The sequence below is a fragment of the Ammospiza caudacuta genome, chromosome 1, assembly GCF_027887145.1.
Source record: "Ammospiza caudacuta isolate bAmmCau1 chromosome 1, bAmmCau1.pri, whole genome shotgun sequence".
Taxonomy (NCBI): domain Eukaryota; kingdom Metazoa; phylum Chordata; class Aves; order Passeriformes; family Passerellidae; genus Ammospiza; species Ammospiza caudacuta.
Window position 1 is genome coordinate 120606833 of NC_080593.1, and position 15439 is coordinate 120622271.

At 39.7% G+C, this 15439-nt stretch overlaps 1 protein-coding gene across 1 annotated transcript in view; it reads right to left on the minus strand.

Annotated features, from left to right (window-relative positions):
* CPA6 (carboxypeptidase A6) overlaps positions 1-15439 on the minus strand; it is an 81344-nt gene that overhangs the window by 9989 nt on the left and 55916 nt on the right. Inside the window, exons 7-8 of the mRNA XM_058812591.1 lie at positions 3130-3240; positions 2799-2889 (exon numbers count right to left, since the gene is read on the minus strand). Of these exons, the coding sequence (XP_058668574.1) occupies positions 2799-2889; positions 3130-3240 (202 nt within the window). The remainder of the gene's footprint in view (positions 1-2798; positions 2890-3129; positions 3241-15439) is intronic.

Below are 15439 nucleotides of genomic sequence, written 5' to 3' on the forward strand. Positions count from 1 at the left end.
TACTGGAAGTTCTTTAAGTAACTCAAGAATGAAAACTGAGTTGGACATTTCTAAGTTACAGTCATGAGATGCAAATGAAAATGTGTAAAATGTTACCATGCTGCCTTGTTTTTGTACCTGATAGCATACCAGGGGAGGACAAAGATCCTCTAATGTCCATCATGAGAGCCAATGAAGAGAGGAAATGTGTGCCAAGACTGATAAAACCAGTGCTCTGGTATAGAAGAAAGACTGAGAGGATGAATGAGCTGGAGCATGGTTTTCAAACTTCCTTGCACCCACTTCTGCCAATATGGAATATTGTCCTCAGTGAGTAGTGGGGTGCACTGGAAATTGGGATGTACTGGAAATTTTAACTCCTACTATTGCTCTCTTGGGGATTTGGATGCAACCACTTTAACTAGATTTGCTCTATGACTTAAATGAATTTTAAGTACCTGATTATTTCCTTTAAAGTCGCTATTATTTCGTTATCATTAAACCATTGTACTAGTTATTGCACATATATGTGCACTGCAAGGAGCACTTCTACCCAGAGTTCATGCTGCCAGTATTCATGTGGGTCTGTGTGCAATTTGTGTGCACTCTTTGAGCACAGGTTGGTGCAACATGAAATCTAGCAGTGGTATGGCCTTTGGCTTGGTCCCTAGAGAGTCATAAAGCTTACATCAAAGTCCTACGCTAGAAAGGAAGAGGAAAGCAGAGGGGATGCTGTGTTATCAGCACTGACTAGCTCACTGCTGATAGCACTTGGTGGCTTTGCTGAGGCCAGAGTCTGCCACTGCACACCTGCCTGGAAGCCCCACCGGGAAGTTCAAGCCCGTCTGAAAGTGCATCTGAACTGAATGGAAAGGTGTTTACAAGCATGTGCAGTTTTAAATGTTGAACTCTCCATGATTACACAAGCCTCAAAGTGTGATATGATGCAGATTCTTCTCTGACTCATCTAATATCAGGTATTAATGAGAATGCCAGGTGACTGGTTAGGGTCATCTGAGTACCAGTCAGCTCATGAAAGACCTTTTTATTCTCCATTAAAATAGACAATTAGACAGACTTTGGGGTCCAAAGCAGGAAGCTGAGCATGTGCTTTTTGGGATGAGAAGCAGACTTGAAAGAACTTTTATTTTTTAAACTTGAGGTGGGGACCAGTCTTTCATGTCAGTGCAGGGGAGAAATGCAACAAGTAGGGGATTACAGCACACAACACATTTTTGAGTATTTTGAGTATTGTTACAGTTTCCCTAAGCCTAGAAAAAATACTTTTTTGTATGAAAACTAAGCAAATATTTTTAGGACTGAATAAAAAATGTGTTTTTATACAGTGACTAGGGAGCAGGAAGAGGGAGGAGGAACCAAAGAAAAGTTAATTAAATTAGAAAGAAAATACACTCTGTATTAATTTTGCACTGATAGGTACCTAACATCTCTCAACACATTATAAGAGAACTGATCATTCCAGTTATACCAGTACTGTTTTCTGGGTGTCCCCAATAAATACCTGCAGTTGTGGCTTTTGCACTTCAGTAAACAATGGTACCAGTGATGCAGGACTCGTTCATTTTTATGTTATTTTTGCCGCATAAAATTGCCTTAAAGATTGTGATAGCAGCCCTGGGCCTGTCTTCTGTAAAGAGGGTTTCTCAACTAACACAGGCTTTCTGTAAATGCTTCTATCTTAGTCCTCTCCTTAGAGTAGGTAGAGTTGAAAACAGTTTGAAGAAAATTTCACAGGTCCATACTGGATTGGATGTATGTATCTGTCCACACTCATTTTTATCTTTACAATTTTCAAAGCCCTACTTCAAGAACCCAGCTGTTTCAAGCCAGAGTGTACAGTGCTCACCCCTACTGCAAGAGTATTGTGGAAACATCTAGAGGAAGAGGGATGGGCTGAAGGCAGGGCCCTTGCACTACACAAAGAAGTTTCTTGTCTTTACAAGCTTGTAATATAAATAAGGAGGGTGGCCTAATGCTGGCTGAGGCAACAGCTGCACAGAGAGCTAAAGGAAGTGCCTTAAGATGGGACAGCAGGTCAGCAGGTTTATATTGCTGTACTTAAGTGCTCTTACTTCCTTACAGTAGAACCTTAAGGGGCTGCTTACCCTGTGTGACTTGCACAATCTTTAGGTAAGATTATTTAAGAAAACACCTTTTTTTTTGGTGTATCCATTCCAAATCTTCATTATTGCTGCATTCTCTATGCAAAATTCAGACTAATTTTTATGAATTACTTACAGAACTGCTGGGAGTTTAAAATTGTATCTCCATGCATTTAGAAGCACCTTCTTTCTTTATTAACTCACTGATAATAATGGCCTTAAGGACACTGAGGCCAGCAAAGTCAGTCTGACATTTCCAAAGTTAAATAATTTCAGAGGAATTGCAAATTGAATAAAATGAAGGTGAAATGTTTCCTGAAGCTACAGTTAAAAATTAAGATTTACAGGTAAATCTTGAAAAGTCATGGTTCATTCTCAATGTTATGCTTCAAATTATTTATATGATTGCCAAAATACAGAATAACTGTATGTATGATTTTAAAAAAATTGCCACATTCTCCATGGAAAGTTTTTACTGATTATAAGGTCTGTTTTTCCAAGTTTGAGAACTTTTATTTTTTTAGAAGTTAGTAGGAAGATCTGAGCCTTGGTTTATGGCTTTATGGGAAAAAATCAACTATGGAAAAGAGAACACTTCACAGCAGATGTGATCTAACCTACTTGGATAATTACCTCTGCTGAATTAGTAAATACAGAGTAATCTGAACTGGGGGACCAAAGCATCTCCATACTTACCACACCATTTCACTTTCCAGTTGCGATTAGCATCAACACCATGGCAGTGAAACCTCATGTTCTTTGATCTTGTTTTTCTCCAAAATCGATCCTAGCATGTTACAAAATATTTAAATAGTAATATTACTCTATTTTGGCAAAAATCTATTTGTACACATAACAAATCAACCCTGGTAAACATATTTAGTATTCTGTTTTAAATGGAATAATTTATTTTCAAGGCACAAAGTGATGGACCAGATTTATGCAGAGTCACCTTTGAATAATGTAATAACTATTTGATCTTTCTTGTCTGAATAATTTTTCGAATAATACTACTGCCATTACTTACATTTGTCCAGCTGAAATGATATCCATCCACATTAAATACAGGCATGATATAGAAATACAGCTGAGTTAGCATCTTTCTCATGTCAGGATCAGTCTGGTACGTCTGAAGAGCCTAAAGCAGAAAAGCCAAAGAAAATAATTTCCATAATACAAATAATTTCCCAATTAAGTATTGTGATGGACTATGACAGTCGCGAGGCATTTGGCAGTACAGAGGTCTGCTTTCATGGCAGCACAGACATCCTTCCAGCTGTGCCCAAAAGGCTGACATCTTCCTGTAAATGTGATTCAGACAGTGTGTGAACATGTGAAAAAGGTGTTCTAAAGACTCTATTCTCTCTGCTTCTCAGTTGCTTTCAATACTCAAGAAAATACAACTCATATTACAGAGAAGAAAATGCATGTAAAGTTTTTCTTGAAGTAAGAGCTGAAAGTCAGTGGAATAGATTCCTATTTGAAGAAATTAGTTTAGCTCCTGTAAGACAGTGCAGCCCTGTTGTTTCCACTAGGTGATTTGATAAGGTCTTGAAGCATTTAAGGCTCAGATTAACAACACAGCTTTTGTTTGTATTCAAAGTCACTTACTACACGCACAATTATCAATACAGGCAGTTTATTCCCTTACAATTTAGACACCTCTCTACTTTTGGAGAACCTTTAGAAGTCTAGGAAGGGAAAATCTTTTGGTTTTTTATCCATTCTGCATCTTAGAAAAATGCAGCAAAACCAGAGGCTCCTCAGCAGTTCTATTTGCTAGGGCCAGTGATACTCCTTTACCAGTTCCAGGAAGCTTATACTCCACATTCTCTTGCAAATACTGTCCCTTGACATAGCTGGGCATCAAATCTGCATCCTTCAAAGTTTAATTCTTGATTTTATAAGGAATCCAGTGCTTCATGTGGCAGGTGGAAAGCATATCACACTGATGCTGGGTTCAGAGGGATGCCAGAGCCTGGCTCCTCTCCTCCTGCTACTGTGATTACAGCCTTCTGCTCTGCAGTATTTCTGGCCCTTCAGATCTGAAGAGTAGCATGTGTTTGGGGAGCAAAGGGAAACATTTGCTCTGAAATAAACTAAGCTAAATGCTTTTCAATTGACAAATGCTTGGGAGCAGTGTGAAGTACAGGAATTCAATACTTCTGGGCTCCTGGCGATGCAGCTGTTTGAATTACTGAAGCTGCCATGGGAGCTGATGGATGCTTTATGTGGAATATCTGTAAGAAATAACCATATATTTGGACAAGTCTGGGGCTGAAATTTACTCATGGAGGAGTATGGCATTTTTTTTCTTTACTGAGGGGATTAGTGGGACTTGTAAATGCTTCTTCTCTGCGGTTCATTAACCGTCCCTCTGTCGTGCAGCGCTTTCTCCTTGCCCAGCTTCATCTCACCCTCCCAAAGTGCTCTGCAGGTGCAAGTCCTTCAGCCCCTGTCAGATCCAAAGCAGCACATGATCCTTGTGAAAAGCCAAGTCACTCAGTGCTACTCCACACCCAGCTCCTCTGCTCCAGCCAGGCAAGAGGAGGGGACAGTGAGAAACACAAGGCAAGGCAAAGCACAGAATGAAATGGGACAGGGTGGTGTGGAGCATTGCACCTTAGTGTGAGATCCTGAAAGAGATCTTGTTTGGAGGGGAGAAGAGAATGACAGTGTGCTTTTGAAGGGGGATCTTGATGGGCTGCCCAGGAGAAAGCCACAGCCAATGAGGAGGTCATGGTCCCTGGTCCATTTGCCCGAAATTCCCAAAAAATTCATAGCTGGTCTTGCATTTAAATTTGATTTACTTGTATTAAAAAGCCATATCAAGTACTCAGATAGGTTTGGATAAAAAAATTTGTGTTAAGGGAACTGCAAAAAAATTAGTTTTGTCAAAACACTGATTTCTCAAATCAATGGTTACTCAAAAACAATGACCATGAAAATAAGGACGGTATGTTACTGCTATTTCACATGCAGGTGACATGTATCGAAGTAAAGGGGGCTACTGTCTGCATTAGACTGGCCCTGCACTTAAATCTGGGCAGGATTAAGAGCCTGTGTGGTGAGTATGGATGTTAAACTGGTAAAATTGTTCTTACAGCTGGAAACAGAACCAATCCATGCTCCAAAATGTGGGTTAAAGAAAATGAACATTATTATCTTGGTTATTTCAGAAGTAGTAATAGGGAGAAGTAGTTTAGCTGAGGAGGAAATAAAGCACCACACACCACTTCCTTGATTTTCATTGCTTTTCTATTTTTAGACAGCATTGGCAAATTAAGCTCAGGTTGTGTACCCATGGTTGGTATTTACATACCAGTGATTTACATACCAGTGATGATGGTATATGTGTTTGTATCTGTATTTTGTGTGCTGTCAGTTACATTGGTAATTATGCATTTTGTTACACTGGGCTATATGCTATGTTTTAAACTGCAGTGCTGTAAGACTAAACTCTTTAAAACACTTTTAAAATCATCTCCTTAAAATAACTACAGATAATTAATTAATGTAAGGTAATACACTGCTTAAAATTGCATAAATTAGTTTTGCATATTTTTCAGAAGCTTTCCAAATTTGCAAAAAGTGGCATAATGAAAATATTTGAATTAAGACTTTTTAATATACAATATGTTTTAAATCCCGTGAAGAACATATTTTCCTTGCTAGGTGAAAGCACCGCTATTTAGAAACCTAAACAAAATATAGGCAGCAAAATGTCAAGTTTTACAGTGACTTTATGTTATTTTAATGCCTGTTGTCATTGACAAAATACTAGAAGAGACTTTGGAAAGCATTATAGTCCCCAGTAATAATCCTCAAAATTGAAAGTATTAGCGTTGGTTTAGAGCCAAATATGTCATTCAATTCAGTTCTTTAAAGAATATATGGGGTTTAAAAACAACTTTGTTACCCTTTTAGAGTAGTATTTCATTAAAAATATAGTGGATCTAGAGTGGCTTTCTTTGAAAGCAAGCAGATAGTGTGAGATCATATTCACTCTTTCTGCTGAAAAGACTTCATCTTTCATAGTGCTTTTATCTGGTATTTTTATTTGATGTATGTAATCAGGCAGCAGAGACAGTGTAATCTTTGGCAATGAGCCCTACAGTTCCCAAGGTGTGCCCTTGCTGGAGCAAAGCCCACATCTTGCTTTTTGTGACGTGACCCTCGAGTCCTCCCAACTGGGGTCATGGGAACCACCTCCCCACCCTCCCCAGCCGTGCTGAAAGGATTTCTCTCCGCTGTGACACCAGCAAGGTGAATAGGAACCATTAGTGAATTAACTGCATTGTGGTTGGCAGAGAGCTCTCAGAATATGGGTTGGTTCTGCTTCCCCATCGTGCAATCAATAGCAGCTTTGCTGCTGCATGTGCAGGGAGCCAGAGCAGCCCAATAAACACTGAATCGTGTTATTAGTGAGCAAACAGGCGATAGAGGGATGCTGCCAACGCCGTGCAAGCAAGCTGCCTGGGGGTGGGGAGAGCACCAGGGATTAACAGGATGGGGCTCCATCATCTGGATCAGCTGGGTGATGGTTGCTGATGGAGCTACAGCAGCTTAGGCTGGCGGAGGATATGGTCCAGAGGAAATTTAATTTAGGGGATGAGATAAACAAAAGAGCTATATTGTAAACTGCCAAGGCAATAAAGGCAAGAGTGCAAAATGGATTTAGGATGCAGTTAGGCTTTTTATAAAATGAGGGGATTGAGTGAGAAGGACAAAGCAAGGAGACAGGGTTGGGAGAAACTCTGAAATCCCAATTGAGCTAAATAAGGATTTGCTATCCCACAATTAATTATTATTAAATTTAAGGTAACAATCAGCTTTAGCTCTTTCTGATTTTGAATTAAACAATCATACTGAATTAAACAATTACTATTTTAGCCCAAAGAACTGACTCCATTTACTGCTCTGCCAGAAATTGCACAAAACCGCTTCTTGCAAAACAGGATTAACTCTTCCGTGCCATTATTAAGATATCAGTCAAAACACGTTTTCTGACAATATTTTACTTTTATCTGGACATGTTACACTTTAGCAGGCTGACACTATGATCTGCCATTCTGGCCTTCATCGCCACTTTATCAGTTTGGCAAGTTAGTAATTAGCTCTGTCTCGGCTCTTGGAAGCAGTGCAGCTTTTTATCTCTGTTTTCCCTTTTACTGCTAGTGTCCTGCTTTGGCATTCAGGTCACAAGCAGAGTGGTAAGCCCATTATTAATGCTAAGATACAGCTGAGTATTTAAAAACAAATGGCTTAAAACAAAGGGTCAAATTTTCAAGGCTGAAACTTGAACTGTGTCTGATTTATCCTTTTTGTTCAATACAATGCAAAACCTTCCTTCCTCTTTGAAGGCATTTATCACAGGAGAAACCCAGAAACAACTGAGAAAGAGGAATGTGTTGCAACTACTCCTCAACACCCATAAAAAGAGTCTGACAAGGAGGATCTGCAGAATCCCAAAGACTTGACTGTGTAGCTCCTTAAGGATGCAAATGGAAAAGACACTGAAGCAGAGAAGAGGCAGAGGGATGATGGTGGGATGGACATGTTAGAGAAGCAAAGAGCCACTCCAGCAATCTTGTGCAAGGCTGGGACCACTCAAGCAAGGGCAGGATCTTGTGGGAAAGAATGACAAAGATCTTAGTAGAAACTGGAGAGACAACTTCTTCCACTCAGAGAGGTGGTAAAAGAGGAAAAAAGAAAAACCTCTTAGATACCAAACAAGCCAAGGGCTGCCTATCTGGGAAATAAAGGCCTGAGTTGTTCTGAAGCACTGTGAATGCTTTGAAAGGAGCAACACAGATTTCTTTACTAGTAATTGTATGAAATTAGTGCCCACTAAGATATAGGCCTCTGAAAAATGTAATTATTGAATTTTGCATCCTAATTGTTTTGCTCCATGGTAGTACATATTGTTGAGGGAAACATACTCAATTGAGTTCAAGAGAACTCACTTGAATACACGCTTTAATTAAATTTTTGAGACACAATTAAATACTTAAGATACAAACAATTGCTTGTAGTTCCATTTCTGGAACAAATGAATTGTCCAACATATGGAATTTTCTTTCACAGTCCTTTTTCATGCTCAGTAGTGTCTCTGCATAGCTGCAGTTTTACTCAGTACCATCATACAGGAGTAGACTGCTAAAATACAGAGCAGAATTTCTTCCTCAGGGCAACTAATGTGTTGGAACAACAATGTGAATTCTTTTCATGTCTTGAAGAAGAACATACCCAACAGCCTAAAAGCCTTCAGGGGGTAAAATCTGAATGTCCTAGTGATGAATACTTAAATAAGAATTTACAGGAGCAAGTGTCATTGAGGAATTCCTATTACAGGCACAACACAGCTGCGGTGTTACTTTTCTTTTATAAAGATCTACTTACACTGTGAAAAATTAATAGTTGCAAGCAAAATTAAAGCACTTTTTACCTTCTTAAGGTCATGGGTAGGCAGAAAGATGCAGCTGAGTAGCTGAAAGTGCACACAAAAATAATGCAGTACATCCTTTTGGAAAATTGAAAACAAATTTTGGCTGGTTTTTTTATTTGTTATCATCAAGGTGTGACAGCAAAGGAAAGATCCTTCCCTAAACGGTCTTATTGTTGAATAAAACCTGGGCAATTCCACCACGGATCAAAAGAGACAGAGATACTTCACAGCATAAAAATGGTTTGCCACAGTTGCCTTTAAAACAATGCATCACATGCCTCGTTGTGGTGATACCATGGTACTGCACTCCATCTTTTTGGCATTGGCTTAGATTTTATCCGTTAAAAAAAAAGTTATCACAACCGAGGCCCCAGATCAGGAAACTCTTGTTGATAGTGTTCCCTGCTACTTTAGTGTCCTTACCCTCAGAACTGGTGCAGACTTTCAGTAGCAAGCATGTGCTAGAGAGATGCAGATACTCAGAGAGAAGCGGTGTATAGGATGGCTGCCAGAAAAAGAGAGCACATTCAGAACTGAAACAGCTGTGGAATGGCAGGGAGACATTAAGTAGAAGCAGAAACTACTACACGTAGGTGTGAACACTGCACATGAACTTCAAAAGGCAGGAACAGCATTTGCAGGATGGAAAAAAAATCATGAGGATGAAACAAATTCTGCATTGGTACCAGTGCCTCTTGCTGCTGAAAGGCTGATGAATGAAGTGCTGAGTGAAGAGGCTGGAAGAGGTGATCTCTCTGATGGAGAAAAAACAAACAGTGTTTCAGGCAGAAGCTCCTGACAGGGAAGGATGAATTGGGTAAAGACAAGTAAGGCTGAGTGTTTCAAATATAGATATTGCAGGATGAAACAGATGCATTTTTTCCTCCAGGTAATGAATATACAGGGAACACTCAGGGAAGTCCAATTTTTTTTTTCTGAAATTAGGCAGCTAAAAAGACAGCTGGGGAGACTAGAATCTGGTAAACAATAAAGATTAGGCTCCAATGATTGTATTGTGTTTACTGAAAGAACTGCAGACATTTGTGGAGAGATTGTCACCAGATGACTGGTCCTGCAATGTGAAAAAAGCCCAGTTTTTGTGGTGCCATCACCACTGGCACCTGTGAAGAAGGCTGCAGGGGGGTAAAACAGCCCTGGGAAGCTTCTGCCTCTCCTAAACCAAGGGTAAACTAAAAATCGATCAACTGGAGGAAAACCCAGACAGGAAAATTTCACAGATTAAGAAGATGCAATTATTCAAAGAGCAACAAATATTTCACATCAAGACAACAGCAGCTAAAGAGCTTTAGCTGAAGGGAACAGATTTTGGAAAGAAAGAACATCCAGCTAAAGGGTGAGAGGAAAAAGCCACAAGTATAATGTTTGTTTTGGCCTTGCATGCCTCTCATTCACTTTGGAATATTTCAACTTTTTTCAAAAGCTCTTCAGATTTTTGAGGACCATCAGTCAAAGATACTTTAGGAACAGTAGCATTCCTGTACCCTGGAAAGGACTGGCACAAATGTCTGATTTATATGGAGAGGCAGTAAGGTCCTTGCTTTCTTTCCTCTATGGTTCAAAATTTCCACTTGGAGAACTCCAAAAAATGGAGATGGAAAGCCTATCACAGTGGGTGGAATATATTGTCTCAAAGAATAACTAAATTTAGGTGTAATGAGCATCATTTGAATTAATCTCAGTCTGAACCCCTGGGATGTGGGAACACAGCATTTCAGTTGTACCTGTTCAAAAGACTTTAGTTGGTTGACAAGTGATAGATCAAGTGTATAATCTTTAGGAAACATTATTGTGTTGCTTCACATAACTATCTTGCACACCCCCAAGATCAGACTATTTCTGAAGTGGGTGAAAAAACTGATATCTGAATTTGATAATTAGGCAGTTATTTCAAGGCTCTGGTAGTTACAGATAACACAGGGAAATAAATTTTCTAAGTCCTAGAGGACTGCTGGTTTTGATGGATCTCTGCAAGACCCAGCAATGATCCAGAATGTGAAGCTGTTTTCCTGACAGTGTGGGCTTCATCACTGGAATGAATGACTGAGTGCTGCTCTGACTGCCGATGCAGGATACTGCAGATGTTTTGTCCATCAGGACATGGACTGTGGAATTTTGTAGAATGAGTAAAAGTGCTACAGTGGCTTTCAGCAGATCTTAAAGTAAGAATACTTACAGCTTTACTGCCTTCTGAGCACATGGCCTGAGCAGTGCAGAAGCAGAGCCAACCCTTTTTAGCACTGTCTGTGTCTCCTGCTTGGCCCTGCATCTGAGTGCCCTGCTGTCCTGACTGAGCTCTGGCTCTGTGCTGCTCCTCTAGCTGGCTGCACTCAAACACTTCATAAACATTCTTGGGGAAGAATCTGAGGTCTTGAACGCTGCAAAATTCCTGGTAAAGACTGCTCTCTGGGGCCTGGTCCACAAGCCTAATGGCTGGCTAATTGGCAGTATGCATCCCATATGCATCCCACGAGGTGACTCATAAATCAGTCTCAGGCTGGGAATAGTGGGGGCAGATGTTGCCACTTTGCTTCTTGCACAGTCTGTGTGTCTCTCTTGGCTCATTATTATGGACTGAAAAGATGAGTTTCTAGCCTGGTTTTGGAATAAATCAATACTAATGTCAGCATAAAAAAAACCACCAACAAACAACAAAATACCTCTGAGAACTGCTCTCAAACCTTTAATTTCTTTTTCTGGGGCTGCATGTTTGCTCCCTGGGAGCATGATGAAGTCCAAATGCATTATCTTGAATAATTTGGGAACTCAAATAATTGTGACCATTGTTGAGGATGGAGAAGAACGTGGTGAAGGTCACTGCATTTCCAAAGTGTGAGACTATTTTCACCTTCATTTGAGGCCCTGATGAGGTCACTTCTTTAGGGAGATGCATTTGATCTTAACAGACATTACAGGTGACACTGGATTCTTAAAGCATTTTGTCAAGAAGAACGATCAGTGCATGCTTCTTGAAGATTTTTAATTACATTTCTTGAATTTTCTAATCTTGAAATACAAATTCCTGCATCAGAAATAAAGAATAACACAACTCAAAGTCACATCTCAGCTATGCTGTGTTCTGAAAATATTGTATGAAAGACATCTCAAGGTTATACATCATTGAAATGGATCAAATGGCAGCATTTATTAGAGGGAAGAAAGTCAAACCAGATGTAATGGGAATCCTCATCTGCTATCACTAAAACTGTAACAGAATCTAGTTTTGATGTTAATTTGAATAGCAGCCTGCGAACCATATTTCAGATTTTTAAAGAAATGGTAAAATCCTAAATTTGAGGTCAGGATGATTTGATAGATGAATTCTACTTCTCCGCTCACAATGAATAGGAGTTAAATGTTCTTACCTAACATATGTACATATATAATTGTATTTTTTCAAAATGGCTATAGCTATTATGTCTTTGTTTCTGTGAGGGCTATTTAATTTTGGATGAATACATTATATATCTGAATTTTGCTTCTAAAGTCTACTGCTTTCTACAAAGTAGTTACACATATTAGAATATCTTTCAGTTCATAATATTTACTAACATATATTAATGTATTAGATCCCATGTACTCTTTTAAAAATTCTAGGCTAATGAACCTTTCTTTTTTTTTTTTTTTTTTCCTTCTGAATCTCTTGCTGTGGACACAAGATCTGGATTCATTTATCTTTGCAGGTTGCCTTCAAAGTAGCCCACATGTAATCAGTTCTGTTTCCTTTTACAGTTTGTCTTGCTTCCCTACTCCGCCACAGGTCTTGTCATGTTTCCAATTTCAGAGCCCCTTTTCCATCACCTTCCAGCTGAGTAAGGCTTGAACTGGGTGGGATTCCACTGTAACCTCACTGCTATTTCTCTACAGTACAGGTGCAGACCCTTCTCTGTGGCTCATTAGCAGGTACCTAAAACTCTGGTCCTGTGTGTGCAGGGTGTCCTCTTTCTTGACTTGAAATTCAGTGAAAATGAGGTGGAGTTTGCCAGAGGCCAGCAGTACAGCTAATCCTGACAGAACATCTGATTATCTTTAGCTGAGAGACTACAGACTTTTAGGGGCGCCTTCCACAGAAACAAACAGTGATGTTCTTATTAACATCAGGCCTATGGAACACAGAGCCAAGCCTAGAGCTCATTCTGGAGTAGATTACAGGGGAAAAAAACCAAAACAACGCACGGAAAACTACACAAAACCCACAACTCCCCAAACCATTGTCTTTGCTATCCTTTTGTTTGTCTCAAAATGTGAGTAGGCTGCTTTCGTACTTTGAAATATATTATCACATAATATCCTGTGCATTCTTTTTCTCTTTTAAATAGGTAACTTCTCTATAAATTTTTCTCTAGTTATTATTTTCTTTTTGTCTAATTATTGTAATTGCCCAAATGTAGAACAAGCCTGCACAGCAGGCAGCCTCTTGCCGTCCCATGCTCCAGCCTTACCTCCTCACTTCCCAAGTCTGATCTGCTTTAGTCTGTTTTGCATTTATAAGTAGGTGGGAGCCAGGTCCAGTTTAGCTGAACAATTCCAGATTCTCTGTAGACAGCAGGGAGCTGCTGCCATGCCCAGGAAAAACACATGATCAGCTGCTCAGTGGTACCTCCACCCTTTGGAGGTGCTCTCCTGTTGCTTGCAGCAAATCCACTGTCACCCAGAAACTGCCACTCCTAGAGGTGCAGACCAGATACTGAGAATTCCCAAATTGAATTGGAGTATTTGGTTAAATTTGAGGCACCCAGTCTGAGGCCTGAATGTTAAGTGACATTCATGCATAGAGGGTTTTCTTCCTAAGCTAAATTGCCTGAAAAGCCTTCTTGTACACAGGAACATGGATATACTTCAATAAAAATAAGTGCCAGAGATCACAGGGTGAAGCGAAAGCTTGCTAAGGCATTTCAGGCTGCCTGCATAGTAAAGGAATGCATGTATGCTGTTCCTGTTAGAAAAGAAGCCAACAGCATGTAAATCCAGCACTACTTCTTGCTTGCCTTAAATCAATGGACTTCTGGTGCTTTTCCTTAGAATGGAAAAACATGCCAGGAAAAATCTGTTTCCAAGCTGAGAGCCCTTTCTCAGAACTGCCCGTAAGTACCAGGCAGGATGGAAAACTGGGCTGCCAGGCTGCAGAGGTGCTCAAGGGAGGAGTTTGCCAGGAAAGAGAATTGCAGAGTTTGAAGCACAGAAAGACCTTCAGTTTTCCCAGAGTTCTTACTAAAATTTTCTAATTCATACAATGAGAACAGTAATACCCTAAACCAAGCAATCTAATCATCTCCTCTCTCCTCCTTAGCCAGTTGTTTTTAATATGATGATGGACATCATGAACATAATGTATTCTCTTCCTGATGCTTTTTGCTCTAATGCTGGATTGAAATACTGCTCTGAGAAGGGATGGGCAGACAAAGGTGGTACATTCTTGTAGTCTGAAGGAGTTCTGTGGAGACTACTTTTAATCCAGGAAAATGTTTTTACATAATTAGAGAAGCGGCCTTATAAGTACTCCGAAGATCTTAAATAACCACAGAAGGTTTTTATATACACAACCATAGCCTACATTGAGCTATAAGGTCTGCAGAGAAGTCTTGTGACTTTTTACCCTACTGCCACATTTTGCTGCTTTATGGGGAAGCTTTGGTAAGAAAGAGGAATTTAAACAATAGGCTTCCCACCAGTGCCTTTCTGCCCCAGCTTTCCTCCTTACAGCATGTTCTCCTGGCTAGAAAAGCTGCTCAGAAATCGCAAGTTAGTTCATCTTCACATTAACAGAAGTCTTAACAAGATGACACACAATTGCTGCATACCAAAATTTAGAGAACAGCTCCTGCATCTCATTTAGCCTATTTTTGGTGACAGGCTCTTCCAAACTGTAGTGGCCTCATTATTTCTGTACCTTTCCCATGCACTGTTGGGATTCCCAAGGGAAGGCCACACATGCTTGTATGACCATCTCAGCATTAGGGTGTTGATGATACAGAAGTGTACTCTTACAAAATCAGAGGAGTATTAATACATTGTAGAATTACACTGAGATAGGTGGGAATAAAAATGAGAAAACTATGTGCTTATAGGAAGAAGCTTGTAAAAGTGTACTGCAACCCTAATTTTGTGCAAAAACATGGCATGCAAAGTAATCAAAGCACACCTGTGGGGGTATTTTCAGACACTTTTGACTTCTGCCAATTATATTGCAAGGTAGTCTCCATTGTGCAGCTAATGTCTCATCTTGAACAAAAGTTTGTTGGCTAGGGGAAATAGCAAAATCCTGTAAACATATAATGTATCTGTAATGAATCCCAAATTAGAAGAGTTTACGTGCTGATATAAAAAAAAAATAACAAAAGGAAACAAATGAAAAACAAAACAAAACAAACCCCAGAAAACCAACAAACCAGAACCAAAACAGAACCAGACAATTTGGAAGCAAAATTCCAATTCCATTTGATTTCACCTCTCATTTGGAAACTGCAAATGGATAAGTATAGAGACTAAACTCTAGACATCAAAAATAAAGGGAGAATGAACCCAATAAGATAGAATCAAAAAAACTTTGGAATCACTTGCTTTTCACCCATCTATGAAGAAGAAAAGCCAGTAGATCAATCTCTGGTCTGCGACTGGCGTCACTGGCAGAATTTTGGGGGTTTTGACCATGCTTTGATTTACACAACAGCAGGCTTCCCAGTGAGATAGGGTGTACCTGTCTCAAAGTGGAATAACAATCTTTGATCTTTAATTAAGAGGTCTCATTGAAAGAACTTTAAACTGGATTTGAAGGTGGAAGAGGATAAAACCAGGCTTGATAAATTTGGGGCTACCACACAGATGTTTGAGGGGTGTTGCTCTAGGTCCTTCAGTCTGCCATCAGGTGTAG